The sequence below is a fragment of the Cibotium barometz genome, chromosome 39, assembly GCF_041138505.1.
Source record: "Cibotium barometz isolate CiBa-2024 chromosome 39, ASM4113850v1, whole genome shotgun sequence".
NCBI classification, from domain to species: Eukaryota; Viridiplantae; Streptophyta; class Polypodiopsida; order Cyatheales; family Cibotiaceae; genus Cibotium; species Cibotium barometz.
In genome coordinates this window covers 33,996,887-34,023,002 of record NC_141084.1, presented here as the reverse complement: position 1 = coordinate 34,023,002, position 26,116 = coordinate 33,996,887, and the positions used below count along the sequence as shown (strand labels likewise).

Genomic DNA, 26,116 nt, shown 5'->3' with positions numbered 1-26,116 from the left:
TGATACTAAAAAAACCACATCTGCCTCTTCTTCGCTAGATGCAGTAGTCGATGAATTTGCCTCCGCCGATTCAGAAGAACTGGTGGTAGTCTCTTCTTCACTCGAATCCTGTGGCCTTTCCCACACATCGTTCAAAGATCTTCTACTATGCATCTCAAAAGATTTTTTATTACCCCGTTTATTATGCAAGGAAATAGTCCCATACCTCCAGTCTTGTACTGCACCAACCACTCGCAACCAAGGTCGTCCAAGAATAATTGGAAATGCACCAAGACCCGCAAGCATTACATGGAAATATACAATAGCTTTGACATTAAAGACTTTAACTTCTAGCTCCTTTACCATGCCAAGACATTTTACCTTTTGATGGTTAGCCATCCTGATTCGAAAACCAGAAACCCCAGACACTCTCAAGCCTAACTGCTCCACACATGATTGAGTAATCACAGATTTGAGCTCCTCCGTCTATATATGCCTGACCAAGGTTCCTACCTTTACTCCACACCTCCACAATAGGGCAAATATCTGGAAGCTCCTCTAAAGATAGTACTTTGACTGACCTCTTCTCTGACTCCTTTTCCATTGGATTCACAAGTCCCTTCCACTACCTTCTCAATTTTGGCACCATCTCCACCAACTGCCCCAAGGTGATGTTAGCCTTCCTGTTCACCATATTAGATTTCAGGCTATAGCTCGTTTGCCCATCTCCCAGTGGAAAGTCTGACACCTGGAACCTTCTACGAGGCTTCCGTTTCCTTTTGGCTTTCACATCTTCTCCTTCCTGTTGCTTCCCCTTCTTACGACTGGGTCCAGCCACTCCTTTTCCTTCTCTTTCATCCGTTGTGCTCTTGCCAACGGGCATCACATCCCCTTCTTCCTTCACCTGAACATTCTCTAGAGTAACAACATTCACAACCTTTGCTTTCCCCTTCTCCTCTACTGTGATTCCACTGGGACCCGCTTGATCCTTGATATCAATACCATAGTCGTTTGACCTGTCAGATAAGTGTGAAGGTAGTGGGTACATATCACCACCCATTCGCTGAGGCTTATCACAATTTGTACTTAGATGTCCAAGTTCACCACAATTCCAACATGTAGGGATGAAACCACGGCCCCTACCACGACCACGTCCATACCCTGCTTGTCCATCTCCCCCTTCTTGATTATTGCCTCTACCTCTACCACGTCCACTACCTGTACTTCCCATTGAACTTAAGCTCAAATTCTTCATAAGATCGACCATCTGTTTCATATCTTGTCGCAATCCCTCATCAGAACCTATAGGAACCATAGGTACTCCTTGACTAATTTGAGGTACCATTTGCATAGCCTGGGCTTCAGCGGGTTTCATTCTCTCAATCACTGCATTCATAGGTGTAGCCTCCACTCTACGACTCACCGGCTATGCTACAACTGGAATCATCCCCAGCTGATTCATTCGTTGCAACTTCCAATCTTTTGTCTTAGCAATCTCTACCGCATCCTCATAAGACCTGGGCTTCTTCAATTCCACCTTCCAGCGAATACTTCTCTTAAGCCCGGCTACAAACCTGTTTTTCTTCATCATGTCAGGGGGCACCTGGTCTTCCCCCAAAGCCTTGCACAAAGTCTCCCATAACAAAGAAATTTTTTTTACATAATCATCAATTGATTCCAACTCACCCTGTGTCAGAGCTTGCACCTCATGCCAAACCTTGTCGGGGTCTTCTACCTTCTTAAACCTGTTGCTAAGCGCTGTCTTCAATCCATTCTCAGTCATATCGATATGTGGAATAGCAACTCTCAATGACTCCTCATAAGTTCTGTACCAAGTCCTTGCATCCCCTTTCAAACAGATGCTCAATAGCCTGAGTACCTGAGCAGGCTCCTCAATATGATTACTTATGCAAGCCACCTCCATCTTTTCAAAGAAATCTATCACATCTTCGTTGGGTCCACCAAAAAATTCCGGATACGACATCATCTTGTCTAGCTTTCACCTTCAAACCAAAGAAAAACAGCTGGAAATACCTTCCTTCAATCTCTTACTCTGGGGCATACACCCTCGTAGGCAAGAGCTTGGTCCTCCTCAGTGGGGGCAAAAGCTGTCGAAAATTTCAGACACGGAATTACCTGCCTCTATAGCTGTCCATCCAACAGCCTTGGAAATACCAAGAGCCTGGGGCACCACTAGCACACTGGTTGGAACACTTCTCACACAATTCACCACACCACCCACACTAGAAAAAACAGCACAATGACCCTCTTCTAACCACAACAGTCTGATCATGAGAGAGAGAAAAGCAGCGCCCTGCAAAACTTCACAGCTCTGCTCGTTACCAGCAGTAGTAATACTGGCAAAAAAAACACTCTAAGAAAAGCCCACAAAGCCCACACAACTGCAGCAATCCTGTATTTACAATAGCCACGACCACCCTCCTGCAGAGCCGCTCATTTGCTCATGGCATAGAAAAAAGCTAAGAAAACACACCATCTTCCAACTGGCGGGCTTGACAAAGCAACATACACTGCAGCGCAACTGGAGGCAACTCAACCAGGTACACACCTCTCAAACTCCATCTGGCATCACCCGCCACCCCACATAGAACTGGCGGCAACCACACACAAAGTACCCGCCTCTCCAGAGCCTGCTCTATCGCCAGCCTTCCTTATCCCAGGCAGCCACCCTCCACCCTTTTTGCTTACTCTCCCCTGGCTTTGTTCTTCGACACCATGTCTTCTTTACTGCAGCTATACGGCGACAAAGGTTTCCTCCGTTTCCCTGGCTTCGCTGCACCCCCTCTCTCCTCGTCACCTCCAGGCAGTTGACCTTCCTTGTCTTCGCAGCTTCAGTCGCTGTCACCTCTTCCTACTTAGCTACGCTCAACACCAGCCTCTTCTTCTTCCTACAAACAACGTCCTTCTCAGTTTTACTACCCATGCTGCAGTTAACGACTTTGCCCCCACTATAGCTCTGGCCACCAACCCTTTTTTCTTCTTTCTTTTTTTTACAGTTCCCTTGCCTCTTCACTATTGATGCCACCCTCCAACAGCAAGTTTTTCTCCTATTGACGCTTGCTTGCTCATCCAGTTTTATGAGAAACTTAACCAACACTACCTTTCCTTCGGTGGCTCACATATGGGGCCAGCTTATGGAACCCACAACATCTTCCTCAATCAATAGAGGAAGAAAACTATACTTGCACCTTTGCCTTGTATACAAAGAACTTGGGAATCACACATCTCATCATAACAACCTTTCTTCACATTGAGTATAATTTGTATGATTTGAAATGGTATACCTTGTATGCTGTGAACAACATCTTGGTAGATGTGCACTCACAATGATTCCAAGGGGAGGATAGGTGTTATCATAGGAAATAACCCAAAGAAAGATGGCTACACACACCTAGCAATAAACCGTCACCTAAGAGATACTCATTCAAGAACCTAGGTAATCACATTCACGATGGGTAATAATGCAACAAAAGTTATTATGAGATAGGGCACATTAGGATGGGCTATTAAAGAGCATCACTCACTACCTTAACATTTGGTTATAAAAGCCTCACTGTATACCCAAGATTAATGATGCTTGATAGAATAGATGTATCATCTAAAGGAAGGCTTCTATGTGGTGGAGGAGTTCTTGGTAGTAGATGTATCACAACTGAATGAAGGCTTGATAGACTAGATGTATCAACTGAATGAAGGCTTCTCTGTGGTGGAGGAGTTCTTGGTACTAGGCTACTTCTTAAGTAGACTGTTTGGTGGCTTGATTATATACTTCCCATAGAGATCATTAAGGGTTTTGGTTATTGTGAGGGCACCATCACACACTCCTTTGTAAATCGGCTAGCCGCACAAATGGCTTGGGCTTCTTTAGCCTTCTTTAGCTTTAGCTTACTTAAACTCATCTAGTAGTTGGTCTCTTTGGGATGCATATACCTGAGGATGCCATCATGTTGGGTCCCTTGGATTGTTTCTCCTTGTCTTGGCTTGTAGCCTTGTAATTACATTAAGGGAGACTGTATGAATAAGTCCTCCTTGTACACTCAATAAGTTAAGGCATGTTGGGATAATCCTTCAGAGTGGTTGAATTCGCACTTATAACATCATGTACCTCCATAAGAAATGGCATTGGAATTCAACATGTGAATTCGCACTTATAACATGTGCCTCCATAAGAAATGGCATTGGAATTAAACATGGGATTTGGAGTGCCTCAAGCACTCAAGGGATTTGGTGTATGATCTTCGTAAGGACACTCCGTAAGTGGGGTGGGCCTTTTCATCGAAAGCATTACATGCATACCATATACTATTGAGGTCTCTCGCTCTTTATTGCATCATGGCTTCCAGAGATAGTCTATGGTGGCTGAAGCATATTATACTTGTAGGGATCATAGTCATATGTTTAGAATGACTCATAGCTCTCTTGATCCTGGATTTTTTTATCTCTCCACATAAAGTTAACAAGTATTGTCGTGCTAGTGTACTAGTGTGCAATTCTTGAAGGGACTAGTTGAGGTGGTAGCACCAGAGTTTGTGTACGGCTGACTAGTGAGGATAGTAAGGTGAATGTGGTTTACCACCATATTAGGTTTCTCCTTGGTACCAATAATGAGTTTTTTCATAGTTCTCATGGGGCTACAAATAAGCATAATACTATTGTTATCTAGGCCTCAATGTTTGACACTCCGTACTTTTTAGTTTTGGTAATAAATTATACAATAAATCATTTCTCTCCGTGGAAATAGGTGTGGGTGTCTTACTTGAAGAATCGGCTAGGTCTAGCATTGAGGAATTGGTTGGGGCTAGTGTTGAGGTTTCCCCTTGGGGTTGGCCCTGCCCACTGTTGAGCTAAATGGTTGGAATATTTTTTGCCAACTCATCCATGCTCATGTCCTCAACTTGGACTCTAGCTAGTGCTAAACAAGTTGGTATATTTAGTACCAATTCATCCAAGCTCATGTCCTTTACTAGGACTCTAGCTGGAGCTAGTGTTGGTTGGGCATACCGTTTTTTGTGGTGGTGCTAGTTAGGCCCTTAGTTGTTGAGGCTTTGAATGATGTGTCCCCTCATCCATGTTCATGTCCTTGACTACGACTCTAGCCGAAGCTATTGTTGGTTGGGCACATTGTTTGTTGTTGGGCACACCGTTAGCTGTGGTGGTGCTAGTTGGGCACCCTTAGTTGTTGAGGCTTTGAATTATGTGTCCCCTATCTCTTGATTCACGTGGATGATGACTCATAGTAGTAACACTCTATCATAGATGTAGTGTCTGGACCTGTAGAGATGGTCATGAAGCATCTTGCTCCTGCTAAGACCTATCATAAATTAATGAGCAATAAATCAATCAATGAGAAATAAATCAATCAATGAGCAATAAATCATATAGTCTTTCACAACACCAAGGGGGAGGGGGGTACTTCTCATGTGGAGATACTTGGCTCTAGTAATATATTCTCGTATTGTCTCTCCTTCATCTTGCTTGAGGCTATAAATTTGTGTGATGGTATCCATCTAGATCCATTGAGTAGAATCACATAATGAATGTGTGTCTCAATATCTCATAGGCTGGCCTTTTGTGGAGGAACTAAACCATTGGCATGCTTTACCTTGAAGGTAAAGTCTAAATGAATAGATCTTGGTGGGATCATCAATCCTTCCCATGGCCTTGCAACTTGATCAAACTATTCTAGGTTGAATGGGATCTCTAGTTCCATTAAATTTGTTCATCATTCTTGAGATATGGATTGTCTTTGTTTTGCCCAACTCTAAGCCTTTAGGTATGTTATGTTTTTGGCAACTCCCTTTAGGTATGTTACGTTTTTGGCAACAGTCTCCCTTCCCATTTCAAATGACATCCTTAGCATCTCTTTTACATATTCATGTGGCGACGGGGAACATAAGGAAGTGTTGCATGTTTCAAGGTTTGGAATTTTTTGCCCCATGGGGTTGGGCTGTGTGATTTCTAATGGCACTTGTCCTATGCCAACCTAGCATTTATTGTTGCAGGCTTGAAGACATATTATGTGCATGCCCTTGCGGATCCCTAGGGTTTGAGGTAGTCCATGTTGTTATTGTCTCTTTGCCCTCCCATGGTCCTTATTACTTGTTCGAATGGAGAGGAACTTAAAATTGGTTCCATGGTGAAAGAGCTCATATAATGGGCTCATGTAGAAAGTGGGACTCCTGCTTGTAGTGTATGTTCTTGTTGGGTGTTTTGTGGAATGCTTGTCATTAATAGTCTAGTAAAAGATGTCCCAGTTATTGTAACTTTAGTTATTGGGTTGCTTATGGGTTATGATCAGCTCAAGATTGACACCAAATTTTTGAAACATTTTGGTGTTCGACATGGTCTCATCACTTCCTTGAGGGAGAAAACCTTGAGGTTCTTGGTCCTTTTCTTGCTCTCCTTCATTGGAGCTTTGCCCAAACATAGGCTGGTTTAATACCCTTTTCATGAAGTGTATGGTACTATTTTTAGAGCTAGAATGTGAATCTAGGGTTCGAGGGACCGTGGTGGTAGCTCCTACTTATAGGGATTATATGCTTCCTCGGCTCACTTATGCTTATTTTTTTTAAAGGTTGAGTTTTTTAAAAATTTTAAAACCTTTTTTTTCATGGCTTGTGTCTCTAGATTCACGTCTTTAGACTCACATCTCTAGGCTCGTATATGTAGGCTCATGTTTGTGGGATTGTGCCTCTAGAATCAAATATGTAAGCTCATTCCTTTTTTGTATGAAATAAGTTCATATACATCTAGACTCAGGTCACACGTGGTGGGCTCATACCTATAGGCGTGATCACATCTCTAGGTTCACCTCTAGACTCACCTTTGTAGACTCATGGATATAGGCTCACACCTATGGAGTCACGTCTGTAATGCTTGCACTAAGCTCATAAATTCAAATTTTTTGAAATAAGCCTAACGATCTTTTATAATGAAATAGCCTATGACAAGGTTGGTGTGTAATTATTAGGCAATATACTTAATGTCCCAATAATAAGAATAATACTTTTCTTAGAAATTGTAGCTGGTACAAATTCTGTGATACGAAAATCCTTAAAGGACATGTTGGAAATTGATGGTATATGAGTCTTAAGAAAAGGATATATGACCTTGGCAAGATCTTAAGTGCTCTTTCATGTTCTAATATTGATCACTAGAGTATTCTAGAATGTTTCACAGGGTATAAGCCTAAAGAAACCAAAAAGAATATATGGAACCTTGTTATGTGGTTAAGAAATTATAAAGATATCCATACAAAAGAGAGAACACCCTACATTAAGGTACTTAGTCCGCACAAGTTAATAAATCTTGGAAGAGTAACAGAGTTTAAAATTTTAATTTGTAAGATCCCTCTTGCCTTGCATTTTATTAATGTAGAAAAATTAGTAAAATCTATGTGATGTTGTAGAGAGAGAACATGGGAGTAAATGTTAAAATTATTAATAGTTGATGTACAAATTCTTCTCAATGTTTTAAAAATAAATTTAGCTTATAAAAATTAGTTGTATTGGGTGTACTAAGCTTTTTTAGCTCGAAAAAATTAAATAGAGCTTTGGGAGCCTGTGTGCACATGCATGTGTGCAACCTTGGCAATAGTAGGTATAAATTAATGATGAGGGAATTTAAAGTAATAGACTCCAAAAATGAGTTCAACACATGCTAATTACCCTAGTATTAATAGCTAGCATAACATATTATGGTTATCCCCAAAACATAAATAAAAACCCACCTTAGGCGCAAAGATGTGCACATCAATAATGCACATCAATAAAAGGTTAAATAGACTAAGATTCCAAAACCATGGTATGGTGAAACTCAAGGATGGATTTGTTAGGTGAAAAGTGAAAAAAACATGGGTAGCAATTAGTAGTGCTAATTGGTAAGTGGTAAGTAGTTTTCACCAAACTTGGGTGTAATACATACCTCTATTAGTTCACTCTAGTAATTAGGAGTGGTAAATTGGTAGTAATTAGGAGCGGTAAGTGGTAAGTTTTCACTAAAATTGGGTGTCGTGCGTACCTCTATCAGTTTCACTCTAGCAAAAGGGGCTCATGCATATCTCAAGCCTTTAGTCTAGCCTACAATTAACTCAAGCCTAGCCCACAAGATCTTGAGTTAAAATCAACCGTGAGGATGAGTCCACAATTCCCTCAAGTGCACTCAATTAACTATAGTTGTAGTTGTATGGTGGGCTAAAGTACCCACTTATCTAAGTGGTTATGTATGCATATGGGGCTCGTTGGGGCTAAATAATGGAGCCATCTCCCTTCATTTTTTCCCACGCCTCCTTCATGAGGTCCAAGATGCTAGTTTTCTAGGTTCGCCGATGAGGCTAGCTTGCAAAAAAGATCCCTGAGCTATCCACACACTGCACGACTACCAACTAGCTTGCACACCAATGTGGAGGCCTCAAGGGAAGCGACTGTCTCTGAGAGGAGTTGGTCTGCTTCAAAAAAGGACGAGTAGGGAGGGGTGGCCTTAATCGGGGTTGTTGAAGCATCAACCCTGAAGTCCTCTTGAGGGAAAGGACTAGAGGCAGCACCACACAAGGGAAAAAACCAAACCCTTGCCTTCACACAATGTGCTCCAACAAAGGGGAAGGAGACAGTGTAGGAGCCATGAAAAGGGCAGACAAAAGGAACGGCAAGGCCAAGGTGGTAAAAGGAGGAGGTGGCGGCAAAAACGGAAGGACAAGGCAACAACGGGGGGATGGAAGGCGGAGAAGGCTGAAGTGAGAGGAGGCGCACGTGTAAAGGGGCAGACGGGGAGGGCCTCCAGCTGAGAGAAGTTGGTCATAACTAGTATAGCTAGCCAATTTCCTGAAAATGTTAAAAAAAAACAACCAATGCAATGAATTAGCAGAAAATTATTGCCAACTTGAAAACTATGGTGCACTTCTTAATAACTATTTTTCTTTACAAGCTTTCTTTATGCCTCTTGAAATTTCATTATTATAAAAGGTTGGTAGCTTCAAAGTGAAGCACCCTTACTAGTACAAGTTATGAGGTAACTAGTTTTCTATTGTCCATAACAGTACTTGAATATGTGAGGCATCTTACGATGCTTTTATGACCACACTCTGATTGTAGACATCTATTGCCTAGGACAAATGTGCCATAGATGAAAAAATACCTCCCATATTAAGCATGCAAGAAACATGATAAATACTTCCTCCACCTCACAAAGAACCTAATGATTTAGAAATGTCAAGAAGCAATCCATCCAAACTTGAAGCCAGTTAGGAAGGACTCAGCAACTAGGCAATGATTGGAAGCAATCCAAGGGTCTTTAAACATGGACTCTTATGGGTCTTGCACACATACCCACCCATTAAGAGTGTTGAATATCTGACGATGGGTAAGGAGGTCTTGAGCTTGCACATGCAATATTGCTCAACACTTCTGCAAGGGCCCACCTGCTGTGAGTTTATACATGAAAATATGGAAGTTTATTAAGAAAACATTAGTAGCCATAGGGATAGCATTACCCTATTGGGCGTTCTCATGTAGAGGTTGTGAGAAGAAGATATACCCCGCAATATAAGAGAGGCTTTAAGAAGATATACCCCGCAATATAACACAGGCTTTAAGAATCCCAAAACCAGAGTGTAAACAACATCAGTTAAAAAAGAGAGATCTATTTGATTTTTACTCTGGTAGAAAGACCAGGCAGTAAGAACGAATCAATGAAGAAAATTTTGTAACTCTCAACTAATTTACAACCGATAACACTTCAACGTCTTTGGTGTCAAAATGCTAATGATCTTCTCATCACCTCTTCCCAAACTCTAGCCCATACTCATTCCAGTTTACACACAAGAACTAAGCTTCTATAATAGCTGTTTGAACATCAGCCCTGCATCTGTATGTGATCATGTAGTATCGAACGAATGTCAGCACTGCTTATCAACCTTTTGGTATCAGTATAATTTGCCACTCCTGAAAATGTTTACTGATAAAAGGACGCACCTCTCCAAGTTTGCAAATTCTAGTAGGAAATCATGCCACTTTTATTTTTCCAGATTCCATTTTTGATACACATGTAGGCCACATCTAAGTCACATATGAGAATGGTGATTTTTGTTTTTGTTTTTTCTCATAACCTGCAAAGTTTCAAGGCAGCTGATGTTAAACTACAAAGCACAATAATTAGCCTCTGTAGCAAACCTAAGACTTTAGCAACTACCACCAACACGCTAACATTTGTAATGATTGTTTCGATTGACAGCATATAAGTGAGTTTTGGCTGTTTAGAGGAACCTTAGTCATACAGAGTTGTAGAACTATTGCAGCAGAAGAAACTGCACAGACGCCGCTTCCACCGTTGTCGTGTATACCTTTGGTCTGGCTGTGCCATCTTCACTGGGCTGCTATTCCACTCACAAGGCAGACTGCCAGTTTAATCAAACGCCAAGCTCTCAGTTAGTACATGAAAGGACCATAGAAGATGGCCGTTATGATACTGAAGACAAAAATGCAACTGAGGCTGGTTACACAAATCCCTATGCCCATGGGGCAGGCGAGGGGTTGGATGAGGCAAGATTGCCCACCCATCCTTGGCAGGCATTCTAGATAGGCCCCCTGCTGACGGGAACACCACCCCCATATGTAACCAGCCTGAAAAATAAGATCTAACAGGTCCACAGGTACACATACATTGGAAAAGCAAACGAGTGGGTGCTGGCAGTGCTGCTGTCAGACCGATGAGAGAGACTTCCAGAATATGGTACGTGACCCGAATGGCCAGAGTAAAAAACCGGTCCTGAGAACGGAAGAGGCCCAGACAGACTTGTCGAAATGGAATCAACTTCGAGATACCCACTCCACTTCTCTGATCGGCCAGCACTACTCATGTGGCCTGAAATCCCATCATCAATGCATTCTTCATCTCTTATTATACCCGCTTTATCAGAGCTTAATAGAACATCCACTAATGCAGGTTTTGAGATGGACTCCAATTCAGCACCTTTTTGATCTGAAACACTCTCAGTAGAGGATAACTCTAGTTTCTCTCTGAGTATCACAAAAGTATGCTCTTGGCCATCTTCAAACGCTTTGAAATATTCAGTGATCTCGAAGGCCAATTCATCTTCTTCCTCTATGAATTCTCTAATGGGAGCATGATTCACTTCAGATTCTGCAACTCTGGTACTACCAGATTCTCCCTTATCTGCACAGTGTGTAGCAGCTCTTGTGGCCTTATCAAGTTGTTCATGTCCATTACTGCGTTCTTCCATGTTTGTAGCAGAGCTCCTAACATCTGACACCCCTCTCTGACAAACATTCCCAGGCATTAACTCTCTGTTGTTACAGTATCCATTGCTTAAACCAGTGTATACAGTGGCATTTGGAGTTCTGTTTGGAAAACCATGTGTCCCATTTTGAAGCTTTTTCCTTGCAGCAGTTAAAGGACTGGATCCAGAAGAAAAGTGTTGGATACTGCTATTTTCATTAATCTCATTCAAATAAAGTACATTGGTAGATTTACCCTGAAATTCTGGCAAAAAGCATAGGAATGAAGGTTTTGCATTGGATGCATCCATCGAGCCTCTTTCTGGACTTTTTCTCAGCTTGACACTAATAATTATTTCAATTGGAAGGCGGACGTTGACTGAGACCCAGACAGAATATCAAAAAGACCTTACACTTGATTTTCATGGTACCTCTTCTTCTCTGCCATAACGGCTTTTTTCTTCTTGCAGAATTATATGTAGACAGTTTCCTTTCGAATTTCAAACTGCAAACTGCATAGCCATGTTCCTTTGTAAGTAATGCTAAAAGAAAAAGTGAGCGTGAATTGCCCTCGACTTAACTCAAGCTGCCATAGATATCCCAGCACTCTAAACCTTGAGCTTGCACCGCTTTCAATCACATTGTTCAGTGAGTCTGTATTGCTAGAGAGTTGCAACCTTTTCTAAGGATTAGCACATTGATGGACTTTAAGTTCAACCCAATCACTGCCACCATCTGCGCAATTTATCCAGTTCAAACGTAAGGCAGGAACAAGTGTGTCAAGTATCCTACGTCTCAGAAACCATGTGAAACCATGGAATTTTGGAAAAATAAATTGACTAAAACGGATAAAAAATGCCATGTAAGCATAATGTCCTTGAAAATACAAGTTCTGAGAGTTCCCATTTGAGGGCATAACAGAGACGGAGGTAATCTTACATAGGACAGTCAGAAATCCATAGGTAGGTCAATGGAGTATGAGAAACTTATTCTCATAGTGGCTCACACTTCTTGATGGTGTAGTGCAAAACCATGAAAGTGATGGTTGCAACCCTATTTACCAATTCTCTTGTAGTATACAAAATGGCTTGCCAAAGGGAGATTGTAAATGTTTAGGCAAGTTGACAAAAGGTTAAACAATACTTCGGCTAAAAGAAAATTGTTGGTTCAGAGCTTGAATCTTTGGCTGAAGGCTGGAATAAGGCAGAATGAGCAGAATGAGCTAGTCAGCCTGTCAGCACACTGCAGGGAACCCCAAAAAGAAAAAAAAAAAAGGGGGGAGGTGGGGTTTCGCATGGTTAGCCCAAATCCAGGCCTTGGGCACCTGGCCAGGATTGATCTAGGGCTGCCTTTCAGCCGGAATCAGCCTGCAAACAAACTGGAAACCTGTCATTGGCCTTCAACTTGAGTTCCATGCTGAAAGCGGCCTATACCCTTGCATGGAAGCATTCTTTTAGCAGTAGCACACACGCAGATTGTTTTCAGCATAATGAAGATGAAGTGAAACCATGACTGCTTTCAAGCTTTCCAAATCATGGCTACAATCATCAAATATTAATAAATTCTACTCAATTACACGCACGCACGCACGCACGCACGCGCGCACACACACACACACACAGAAGCATTATGAAGATGAAGTGAAACCATGATTAGTTTCAAGCTTTCCAAATCATGGCTATAATCATCCAACATTAACAAATTCTCCCCCCACCGTCGCCCGTACACACACACAATGCATAAACAGAAAAAGAGAAACTGCATACCTAGTTATCCTGGAGAAACTGGCCTTTTACCCAACACAGAGCTCTCCATACATCTCTAGGATTCCTGAAGACAGATCTTTAGAAGGTATCTCTCTGATGTCTTCGTTTTCTAGATTTTCTTGCTTTTCGTTCAAGAAGCGCTACTGCAAGCGACGCTTCCTCTGCTTCAAGCAGATTGTAGTGTCGCTTGTTGGTGTCGTCGTCGTTTGAATGGCGAGCTGCCAAGCTTTCCTTATCTGGAAAAGGTGAACTGATCAGAAACTGGGACATAGGAGAGGTCGAAAAAAGAAAGAGGAATAAGAATCGCCATAGCCAGATAGCTAAGCAAGCTCTTGTATGTATATGTGCGTGTGTGTATGTATGTATGTATGTATGTATGGATGGCTGGCCCCATTACAATTTGGCGTACACGCTCCCACTCTTATGTACACCATTCACACTTAATGTGTACCTTTACATCAATTTATGAACGTGGGGTAGCAAGTGTGGCGTTGTTAGATTGAGGCATTCATAGATTGATGATTGCTATTTTACGAGCTTTTGATAAAAGAAATGTAGGTAACAACATGTAATAGTGTGCCATTAGTTGCCTAGATTGATGATTGTTGCTATTTCACGAGCTTTTGATAAAAGAAATGGTAGGTAACATGTAATAGTGTGCCATTAGTTGCTTAGGCAAACTAATTAATGCACACGCACGCTTGCATACGTCCCCATGATAGGTACGTGTAATGTTAGAATAGGTTGTTTATGCAAAAACAAACCAACTTACATACACGCACATAAACATTAGGCTTGATTTTTGATGGGCCTTGCCCTTCAAAACTGACGGGTTTGGTAAAATATAGCAAGTTTTCTTGTATTTTAGTGTAATCTTTTATGGGCACTTTAAAATTTTGCAAGTATTTTACCCGAAAAGCTCAAAAACGAGCGTGACGCATCAAAAAGCAACTATGATGCACTCACGTACACATGCATCCACTTGTAGCATTCATATGTGTAAACTCAAGTTTGCCAACATTGAAATGAGGGTAGGGATGCAATGTATTATCATCATGATTGTTGTAACAACCATACCAACTAGCCTTTCAAAAGTCAAAAAAAAGTATCGCACATTATTTGACACAAAGCTTCTCAACTAAGTCAACATTCTCTAAGCTCGATTTGAAAATAGGAGCAATGCTACTTGTAGAGTAGGTATGTATTCACTTACCAGGAACACACATGTATGTTTGTCATCCATACACATTTTTTAGCATTAGTAGCTCTCTTAATTATACATTGTTTTCTAGCCACCTTTAGTTCTACCTTTCATTCGCTAAAATTCAAGTACATGTCAAACCACTCTATGATCAATTGCTCAACACAAGCCTTGAGAATGTGAAAGAAATTGGCCTCCAATGGCAAGACATCATTACATGTAGTTATTTGGAGAAAAAAAGTTTAAGATTGGAAACCCTTATCATAGAATTTTAAACTAAGCATCAAAGGCCTCCCATACATGATAAGGGTAAGGTACACTAGTGCATGGAGACATGCATGTAGAAGTAATGCACTCATGTTCCATGGGCATGTATGATTGACATCCCCATGCTTTATACCTCTAGCTCTTTCAAAATTAAGCAAGCATTTGTTCAACATGAGCACATAACCTAAATGTGGTAGAGAGGAAGACCATGTATCTTTGACTCCAAGCATGTGGGTTTCTTGTTGAACTTTATTGTTCCATGGGCATGTATGCTTGACATTCCCATCCTTGCTGCCTCTAGCTCTTTCAAAATTAAGTAAGCATTTGTTCAACATGAGCACACACACGACCTAAATTTTGTAAGGAGGAAGACCGTGTATCTTTGACTCCAAGCATGTGGGTTTCTTGTTGAACTTTATTTTAAAAAGTAGCATCACCTTGTAACTTGCGATCAATTATAAAACCTCCCCCTTCAAGCACGTCTACATCTAGAAACTTGTTAAAACACCCCATGCCTTCTTTTTTTATGCCACATTGCTATTCTATATCTTCCATGATTTCTCTAGAGCGCTGCAAGGTAGCATAAATAGTTTTTTGTTGAGTCTCTCTTGTATAGAATCGCACTTAGCTCAAAAAACTTGTGGAAATGTGCACACCACCGCCATTCAACCAATGATTTTGTGCCCTCTTCCACTCAATTGCAAACCATTTGCTTCCCACGTCATTTCCCTTTACTTGTCACCATATGCTCATACAACTTACTCTATGTAGTGCCATTGCTCACCTACCATTGTCCTACTATCGCTCTCCTATCCTTCTCCTAGACATTTGTGCAATATACTTCTTGGACACCGCACTCACTATTTTATAATGTCTCCACAAAAACTTCCAAACTATCATGCCCTATTTAGAATCATTTCATGATATATATTCATTTAATGACTTTAAAGTTTGGAACCTTCTATGCGAAACTTTGGCACCTCCATGGCTCCTTACAACTCATAAAGTCAATTTGAAGCAAATATAAAATGTATGCATACAAATGTTTATGCATTCATATGATTCCACCAGTTTGTGGTGTTGGCTTAAGTTTTATTTATGGACTTGTTAGATTGAACTATATGTTACTTCAATTAATCTGAAAAAGATGTCTACAACATCTCATTTTACCAATTTTGATAAGTCTTTTTTTTCTAATGAGATTGTGATAGTGTATGATCTCTTTTTAGTTGAAGATCTAGTTAAACATTAGCTTTTTGGTGCACCATGTGTTGACATAAAGCATATGGATCACCTCTAACTTAGGAAACCAAACATTTTCCATAGGAAACTAAAACATGCTAGCAAAAGATGTAACTTTTAAAGCTCGCTTATTCAAATGTGATTTTTAAAGCCCACTTATTCAAAAGTCTTGACTAAATTTTAGACCATTAAGTCTCATATATATGTACCAGGCCTTTACTTTTGTTGAATACATTATGTGCATGAGACAATGTCTATATTTTCACAAATTTTCACCTTATTTCTAGTGTTGTATTTGTTGTGCATACTTAACATAATTAAGACTTTTAAGTTAAAAACAACTTAAAGCATGTTCACACTTTGTTGTGCAGAATTTGTGTAAGTGGGATAATGCTTCTTTTATCTTAAATATCTAAAGTTATTATCCTATTGCATCCTTTTTAATGGAGGTCTACCAAAGGATATCTCATTAAATCATGAGAATCAAAGAGATTATTTCCAAGTTTCTAACCTTGTGGTACTTGTTCTCAATCCATGAAAGAAACAATATCTAAGGGAGTGTTTGTCCACATAGTTCATTTACATACTTCACAGCATACTTATACATGTCTTTGACAAAAATTGTGTGCTAGTTTACAAGGCTCATTGTGTGTGTGTGTGTGTGCGCGCGCGCGTGCGCACGCATGTGCATGTGCATGCGTGCATGTGGCTATCCTCTACACAATACATTATCATATACTAGTTTTCTAATAATTCACTCTAGTTTGATTCTATAGCCATTGTTTGTGTTGCCAATAATTTACTTAAGTTTGATTCTATAGCCATTGTTTGCCATTTCCACCTATAGTGTGTTTGCACAAGCTTAATACTTTGATCTTAGAAAAAGAAACATGTTTTTAAAAAATTACAACAAAAAGTCAAGAAAAAAACCCATCATGTTTTTAGCTCTAGGTCTCTTTCATCATTGTTAAAGGTAGATGATAAAAAGTGGGAATAATAGCCCTTGCATTCAATGTATCATTTTTATTCCATATTATAATAATAAGCTTATAGTTCTCATGTTATATTCCACTTCACCATATGCAATTAACTTGAAGTGCTACAAGTGTATGTATGCTTCGACATCTTCACATATGCTTTGATATCTTCTTCACACACACACACACACACACACACACACACATATACATATAATTTTATTTTATTAGCTATGATACAAATCTAAAGATTCAATATGAAACCTTACAAGACCTTGTGATAGTAATTTAAACTATGAAGTGTTTGTATTAAATTACGAGTTAGGATTATATATATTCAAGAATGTACGTAAATTTTTTTACAAATGTTTGTACATAAAATTTTTAACAAATATATGTGTAAAAATATGCAAAAAGTGTTTGTATGTGTAGAAAGTGCATCTAAAAATTTGTTTCACAAGACTATATAGTGAAAAAACATGTTTCATAAGATATTGAAAATTTTGCATATATTAAAAAAAGACCAAAGTTTCATAAGACTATATACTAGAAAAAAATGCATCATATAAAAATGCAAAAAGTCTTTGTATGTGAAGAATGTGCATCTAAAAATCTAAAAGTTGTTTATATGTGTAGAAAGTGCATCTAACATTTTATTTTATAAGGTAGTTTTTTAATGCATCGAATGAAACAAGGGGGAGATATAGAAAAAACATGATTAAAAAATGTAACATATATCATTTAAAAAATACATTACATAAAACAAAGGGGAGCTATAGTAAATATATCATTAAAAAATGCAACATAGTCCATTATAATACATGCGAAGTTATTATTTCGGCAAGCATTTGATCGCAAACTTTTTCATTTTGGCGAGCTTTAGTAGTACGGGTTTTGTTGATGTGTCCATGTCAACATGTGACATGGCATGGACATGCATGACATAGATATGCATACATACATGGCCATGCACATGCACATGACCATGCACATACATACATTACCATGCACATGAGCATACATACATTTCGGACCACCTAGTCAGCTCCTACAGAGCGACGACTAACTCAACTGTGCCCAATGTGACAAGCCAATGCTGAGTGTTGAGCTGCCAGTCTGCCCATGCTTAGGGGAGTTGACTATAACTATATATGGCTTAGTTCCCAGATCCTTCATGATTCCTGGCAGCAGTTAACACAAAGATAAATATGCAAGTGATACAAAGTAGACAGAATCAAGCAATATAGAGTAGCAACAAGAGAGAGACCAACCTAGAAGACATTCTTGAATATTAGCTCAGACTCTCAAGCATACATCACTCCGACATCTCCTGATCTCTGGGAAATTCCCCTTTCGCTCCTACATTCATTCGGGTACTACGCGTTTGCAAAGAAGCCGTTACAAGGTTGTTACAAAATAAGAAGACTTGACACATGATCAATTTATTACTAAAGGGAAGACCTTTGGCAGTGGGGCCAAATGGGCTGATTGGCTGCCAACACCTGGCAATCACGGTGGATGCTGCATCAATAGCAAAGCCCACTTTTTTCTGCTAGCACTCTGAAAAATCTTCAATGTTTTTTGGATCCAGACTATGTTTTTGACTCTGGACCATGCTATCCAGACACTTTACGGCTGGTTCCCTCCTCCTCGAGTTTGGGCTGATCAGTGGTGCCCCGTGATACAAATTGAATTGTCCGTTGTTTGGTTGTACCTGGGCTCATATGCTCTTTTTCGGCTGCTTACTGAAGCATGGCCTAGCCTTGTTCTCTCATCAACCCTTCTGAATTGCACTTCAATAGGCTGTGCATCCGAATACTTGGCCTTGGCTCGCATCATTGCATCGCCGTGTCGACTGCGAAAGCATGGGGTTCTCTATGTTCTGGACATATAGGATCATCTTCAAAGATTGTATACTCTGGTTCTCTCTCTGGTTTTCTCGTGCTCCTTCTACTACCCCAGCTCCACTTCCACCCATAGGGCAGGCTGATTCAACCCTGACACCCCATAATGAGTCTACCACCTTACTTTGTTGGTGAGGGGCACTAACAGTGCTGCTCTTTGATTGAGTCGTTGCCTCCTTACCTGGATCCGCTAGTCATGATTTACCACTTCTTCCCCACATAGCTCTAGATCCGGCGGTCTGGTCTTGCCTCTGTAGGCACTTCCAACGTAGTCATGAACTTAGATATGTCGTCCCAATTGGAAGGCCTCAAGGCTCCTACCTATTGTTGCTGCATACATTGTAGGGCTGTCTTTTTCCAAGCACTCATGATATTTTGACCCAACTCCTCTTGCAACTTAAGCTTCCACTCTTATTTGGCCCTTTTTTCTCGGTTGGCCCACCCTTGGAAATCCTGAATCTTTTTCCTCATGGTGGCAACCAACTATTCTGCTCTCTTTTTAATCTCAGCATTGGCAGTTGTAAGTGCCACATTAAGCTCATTAACACTCATTTTTCTTGCCTTGCCCCTTGTCATCCTTGTGGGCATGGCTGCCTCTACTTCATTCATTACTATTTTAATGGTCTTGCCATCTTGCTTTTACTATTCCTTATATTCCTCATCGATGAGCACGTCTAGCTCCTCCACCTAGACATGTAGTGCTGCTTCATCATTTCCTTTCTCTTCGAATTTCTTTATGGCTGCCCATGCATGCTCTTTTAGCTTATTTGTCAAGATATGATCCAATGTAGAGCCGGTCCACAACACTATTTCTTTACCTTTTCCATTTGTTTCTACTGCTTGCTTCTTTCCTTCTCCTTTCAAGATAGCAAATTTCTTCTTCCATGTTTCCACTTCATGTCGTAGCTCCTCATTCTCTTTTTATGGTTCTTCAGTCCTGCTGCCCATCGCCTCTACTACCACTTGATTCTTTTTCATCTCCACTCGGCACTATCCAGAGCCTTTCCTAATCTGGGCCCGAGGATGTAGCCGGATCTGGATATCTTGACCCTCCATCCGAATTCATGTCTCTTGGCTGATGAGGAATTATTTGTTTACAGGCAGGTGTGGGTGTCTCCATTACTGATTTCAACTTTTTCAAGTATGCACCCCACACCTCCTTGAGGTCTTCTACTGCATAAGTTTATGATTGCTCCATCCTTTCTACCTCTAGCTCATACACTTCTGGATATTCCTCGGTATCTAACCCTCCCAAGTGTGCCTTCGCCTTCACTAGATCAACTTTATCTCTATCCTCTTTGTTCTCGACATCCATTATGATTCTTAGGTGTTCCTCCCTAATCAGGGTGACCTGTGCTTCCATACTTCTTTGCCTTTCTATGGCCCTGTTGCGATCATCCTACATCTGCTGGGTTTCCTAGTCCCTTCAAGCCATGTTTCTTTTCATCTCTTCCACCTCCTGCCCGAGCCCTTTGTTGGCCTGTTGGATCTCCATTAGCCACCTTTGCAGATCATCTACCTAGCTAGCTTCTTGTCTCCTTTTGCATAGGTCTTCCAACAATAGCTGTTGTTGGCTCTTCAGGTCCTATAGTGCTTTTGTGCTCTGAGCACATGCATCATCCTTCTCCTTGATGATTGTTTGCAGCTTGGTCATTTTCTTAAGCCCATCATTCATGCATCTTTGCAAGTAGTTTAAGGATCCCTGCACCCAGTCCATCTTTATCGTCTCCAAAAAACTGGACTCTGGCTCGGCATAATCAGGGCTGATTTGGGCACCAAGGATTTCGGCTATGGAGGTTGCATTTCCAGTTGTAGCGTGGTAGTGGAGGTTGCATTTACAGTTGTAGCGTGGTAGTGGAGGATGCTTCCTACTGTTGCTCTAGCCTCTAGGGAAACAACATGGATCGGCCTAGCACAACCAGATCCTCTTTTATTTGTTGGCCGCTTTGGCACCTCCACTCCTCCACTGGAACCCTCCTTAGAGATTTTCCCCTTCTTTCAACTCGTCTTCTTCTCCCCAATCTCAAACAGCCTTTTTTTGCGCTGACCTATGGTGGTTGGTTCTTGAGTCTTTCCAAAAGGCTTTGAGCTTTCAGATCTTCCAAGGGCATTGTCCTTTGAGCCTTCCTCCTTTTCCTTCTCTGCTCTTAATGGAACCTTACCTTTAATGAGAGCATCATGATACGGCCCAATTTTTGTTTTTGTGTTTGGCCTAGTGAGCTTCCCGATCTGCTCTTTGAGATTGTGGTAGAGCACTTCTACCCATGTCACCCGTGTGCTTACTTCTATAGCTTTCACCATGCCAAACACTTTCCTGGACATACAGTAGGGTTTGTGAGTGAGGTTTATCATTTCTACCACAAACCTCATCTGCTTCTTCCTGTTCTCATCACACCAGCTCTGGTTATTTTATACTCTTTGGCGGGCCAAATTCTGCAATGAGGTCATCACCTTCTACATGCTTGATTTCAACTTCATCTTCTTCCTTGGCAAGTGGAACACCTCAGACACATACAAGGGGTTGAACTCCTTCTTCTCTCCTGAGGGTACTGTGATGACGCTAGAACATTGACTATTCTCTTGCCTTGAAGTTATGTTGGAGCTCCTCCCAGGGTAGCTTTGCAAACTTCTTCAAGTCCATATTCTCCAACCATTCTGCATGTTTGTCTACTTCCTTGTACAGGGTGGATAACAACAAGTATTTGAACTCCACCATCCTAGTAGGCAACAAATAGCTAGAGGAGGGTGAGAGAAGGCAGGAATCACATTAAAGTTTAGCAAAGTGGGGGTAGGTAGCATAGCAAATCTTAGCAAAGAGAGAATAAGGAATAGAGCTATTGCACAATAGAGAGAAACGCAAACCAAGCACAATGGGCATTTGAGTGAGAAACTGTAGTTTCTCTTGGCTTTTATCGTGTCGTACGCCTCCCCTTGGTACGGCCATAATCACCTTATGTTTTCATGATTTTTCAAAATTCTTTTCAAATATTGTTCATCAATGCCTATTGCAAAAGCCACAAAGTTATTTATAGCCGAGGAGTGGTGGGGAAAAATTGATGTGACACCTTTCCCTTTCCATCCATGCATCCTTTTACGGGGTGGCACCATCGATTTTCCCACCACCTCCATGCAATTGTCAGCTGGCTCTTTGCTTTCTACACATGCTACAATTACATTTACATCAATAGTTCCTATTTTTAGATCTTATGCTTTCCCCTTTTTTCTCCTTCTAGAATCCTATCCCGCTTTCCATTCCTAATCTTGACTGGATTTGGATTCTACTCCTTGGATGCTTTTCGGTTAATGTGCTTATCCTGATTGTGTCCCTTCCTATTCTGGCATCCTTCCATGATAAGGCTTCAGCCTATATCCGCTCACCATTTTCTTTAACCTTTCTCCATCTAGGCTTGCCAGTTCAAAGGTTCTTGTTCCCATCTTCCTAATGATTCTGAATTGGCATGTGCATCTCATCTTTAGCTTTCCTGGGTGAGGTGTAGCAGGACTGCGTCTCCTTCCTCGAAGATTTTTAGTTTTTCTGCACAATCTCAGATGTCCATGCACTATATAGTCTTTTTTCATCCAATTGGAGTTGCTCAATTCTATGAACTTTCGATTCTTCTAGAAATAATCTTTCTGCCACACGGCTATTGTGAGACTTTGTGTGAGGAATTCCATGGGCACTACTGCTTTCATCCCATACACCATGCTAAATGGCATAAGTCGTGCCGCAGTCATGTTGAATGCCCATAATGCAGAATGCAATTTTGTGTCCTATCTAACCTATTTTCATTGACTGTCAGGTTAGAATTTCTGTTTGTGGATTCTGCTTATCCATTAGCATGTGGGTAGTGGACTATTGATTTCTTGTGCATAATCATGTGTTGCTCTATCAGCCTCTTGATCACATCATTGAGGAAGTGGCCTCCTTGATCGCTAACTATTTCAATTGGGCATCCGAATCTTGCCATGATTGTTTCATACAAAAACTTTGCCATTGCAATCTTTCAAAGCTTTTACTCCTACCCACTTCGTGCAGTAGTCTATGGCAACCAGTATACCTATTTTCCGTTCTCTAAGCGGTGAGCTTGGATGGGCCTACAAAGTCCAGGCCCTATTTCTAGAATGGCTCAAGTGGTAGTATCAGGGTGTGAGGCATTCTATTTGAATCATTTGACTACCCTAGCCTTTGGCACATGTCACACTCTTTTGCAAATCTATGGGCATCTTTCAATGCTGTTGGCCACCACAGTCCTACTTGGAACACCTTCCTTCTTGTGATTTCTCCAAAAAAGTGGCCTCTGTTGATCCCTTGATATTCCTCTGCCAGCACATCTTGTTTGTTGTTCATGTTCAGGAATGCACCTTCTCAAAATTTGGTCGATGTCCATTTTATATAATTGTCCTGCCACCACCACCATAAACGACTTGCTACGAAGAGTTTTCTTTTTCCTCTGATCTCTTGACATGTACTCCAGAAAAAAGTCAAAAAGGAATTGTAGCATCTCATCTACCAACTTGGTCTCTCTCCATCTATGATGAAGAGGTGTGCATTTGGAAATTATCCTCCACCCCATGTAGAGTTTCTCTGGACTCCGGTCCTAGACAACAAAGTGATTAATGATGAGCTCAAACTCCTGCAAACAACAGTATCCATCTAGCTAACTTGCCTACTAAATCTGGCTCGTTCACCAGATACAAGAGTGCCTTGTGGTCCACATGAAATTTGAAAACTTTACCCAATAGATTATGTCTGAATTTTTTGATTGAGTAAATCATTCCCATTGATTCCTTTTCCATGGTAGAATGATTCCTCTCTGGCTTTGATAGTCTTTTGCTTGCATAATACACCGGACATAACTAGCCTTCATGTGACTCCTACATTAAAGCACTTCCTATGGGTGAAGTCAGAAGCATCGACGAACACATGGAATTCTAGCTCAAAATTTGGTTGCTGGAGAATTGGTGCTGAAGACAACATCTATTTCAAATTTCGAAATCTACTTGTGACTACAAAGGCACACTTTTATCCGGGCTGGCTGTCTTGCACATTTCCAGACACAACATCAAGTGATTTATGTGGTTTTCTTTTCTCCCAAACACACTGAAGTCGTCCACAAAAACCCTCGTGAAAATATTTATAGAATATTTCTTGCACCATTCTTTAGAATGTGGTTGGAGTGTTCTCTTCAGTCCAAAGGTCATCACATTAGAAGCAAAAACCCCCATTCGGTTACAAAGGCTATTTTTTCTTTGTCTTCTAGAGCCATGTGCACTTGGTTGTAACCCCTAAATCCATCCAAAAATGAGTATATCTCATGTCCTACCACAACATCTAGTAGTGAGTCTATCTTTGAGAGCTTGGTGATATGCTATTTTTTTTCCTCTCTATTTTTTAAAAGAAAAATGATGCACTTGCGCCTGTTGATAGTAGAATGACAAATAAGAGAAGAATGATGCACCTGTTTGTGAATGCACCACCGCCAATGCTTAGTAAATCTGCTTGTAATCAAAGTTGCCTTGATGATGCACTTTTCTTCTTCTTCTTCTTCTTCTTCTTCTTCTTAAATATGTGGTGGTGCCTGTGCACAAATGAGAACTACAATACCTGTTAGAGTCCTTTGCTCGACGCTGCTAGCTAGCTTTCATCATCATAAGGGCAGTCACATGCATCTCCTGCCTCTCGTCTACATCACAGATTGTTATCTAGAAAATCCATTGTATCCCTATGTCGATTCAGATGGAGAGTCATTGATTTGTGTGAAAATGGTAGCTATTGCTTTCTATGACACTCGCCAGTGTTTTGTTGCTGTATCATGTGGTGCTGCTTGTGGCTGTGAGTTGTACCAAAAACTTCAAGAAAACCTTTGCTCCCATGTTCCACGCTGGTGATCTAGCGATGCACTGCTTCAGTACTAGCAATATTGATATGCATGACAAGACTCATCAAATTCCCAAACTTCTCACTTATTTTAGCATCAACACTCTGGCAAGCTAGGCACTCAAATGTCCCAGAATTACACTTGTCAACATACAACTCGCGAAGATCCTAGTTTTCTTCAACAATCTTAGAGAATAAATCAAACCTTTTCTCTTCCAATTTCTTCTCTTCTTCAACAGTCAAGGTTTCAAGCTTCTGAGCTTCTTCAGGCTTTTTGGCTTCCTCTGGTTTCTCATCAGACCCAATGACATTTGCTTCTTCCTTAGTAGTTGATAAGCATAATCTAGAAATGATTATCACTAATCACTACCTAAGCAAGGATCTAAGCCAAGAGCTCTGATACCAATGAAAGAAAGGTACATCTAGATTAGCCTAGGATTATCCTAATTAACTTGGATTAGAAAAAAGCTAGAGAGATTAACACTAAGCAAAATGGAAAGTAAAGTGTAATGAGTATCAAAAAGTATATCAAAAGGTTCAAAAGGTACAATACTCTTGGAGCGCGTGCCTTTTATAGTCGCAAGGCCCATGTGCCCTAATCCTACATGTAAATTATCCTAAGCCCATGTGCCTAGGCCCATCCTATGTGCATGTGGATCCTAAGAACAATTTGTACAGACTATGGATCTCGTACGTTATACCCATGTATATTAGACCCTAGATAAGCAAGAAAAATAGCGAGAACCAAGATTAAGAGGGAGCACAATGAATCTAGAAGAATTGGACGGGTTGAAGACCTTGGTATTAAAACATGAGAATTTAAGCTTGGACCTTGGAATCTAATTTGGGAACCATTTGAAAACCTTATTACACTTGAACCATGAATTACTTTTCATATGAAGCATGCAAAACATCTTGTGTTCTTGCCCATTTATGTGGTTAGAACCCTCCATCTTGTGAGTCAAAAACTCAACAAACGATGAGGGTTATCTTAGAAAGATGGGGAAGATTGGAGATATGGCTTTCCTATTGGTTATAATGTGTTTATTAAATGGATGTCTTACATTGAACATACTTAAGAAGATGATATCAAGGTTAAATCTTTTTCCTTTAAGAAGCTTGTACATTAGTGGAGGCATGTCTGTTAAAAGGTGGGTACTTATTCTTTGATATTGGACCAATTCTTACATTGAACATACTTAAGAAGATGATATCAAGGTTAAATCTTTTTCCTTTAAGAAGCTTGTACATTAGTGGAGGCATGTCTATTAAAAGGTGGGTACTTAAGAAGATGATATCAAGGTTAAATCTTTTTCCTTTAAGAAGCTTGTACATTAGTGGAGGCATGTCTATTAAAAGGTGGGTACTTATTCTTTAATATTGGACCAATTCTTATCAGGTTCTCTAACTTTGTGTGAATGGAAGGTTAGGGGATGTTCCGTATCATCTTTAAAATCTTGCTTTCTCCCCATAAAGTAATGTTTTACAAGACAAATAAGAGAGGTGATCAAGTGGGTTTAATAGTAGGTTACTTCCCTCATAGAAGTATGCATTCTTGAAACTTTATGGTTGGCCTTAGATCAATTAGTGTAAAGTCTCGTGAAATGTTAAATGAAAATTGAGATCGTGTAACCCATAGTATATAATGTT

At 40.5% G+C, this 26,116-nt stretch overlaps 1 protein-coding gene across 2 annotated transcripts; it reads right to left on the bottom strand.

Annotated features, from left to right (window-relative positions):
- Positions 1-9,679: 9,679 nt before the first annotated feature.
- Positions 9,680-13,371, bottom strand: LOC147616012 (uncharacterized). Of its 2 annotated transcripts, none has more exons than XM_086778634.1 (4): positions 12,998-13,371; positions 10,656-11,966; positions 10,271-10,390; positions 9,680-10,102 (listed from the first exon to the last, which is right to left on the bottom strand). In XM_086778634.1, the coding sequence occupies exons 2-4, from the start codon at positions 11,540-11,542 to the stop codon at positions 10,096-10,098; spliced, it is 1,014 nt and encodes a 337-aa protein (XP_086634760.1). In that variant the 5' UTR covers positions 11,543-11,966; positions 12,998-13,371; the 3' UTR covers positions 9,680-10,095. The 2 variants fall into 2 exon arrangements, with proteins under 2 accessions (XP_086634760.1, XP_086634759.1); XM_086778633.1 differs by having other exon boundaries at positions 10,260-10,390; positions 12,998-13,368.
- Positions 13,372-26,116: the final 12,745 nt, after the last annotated feature.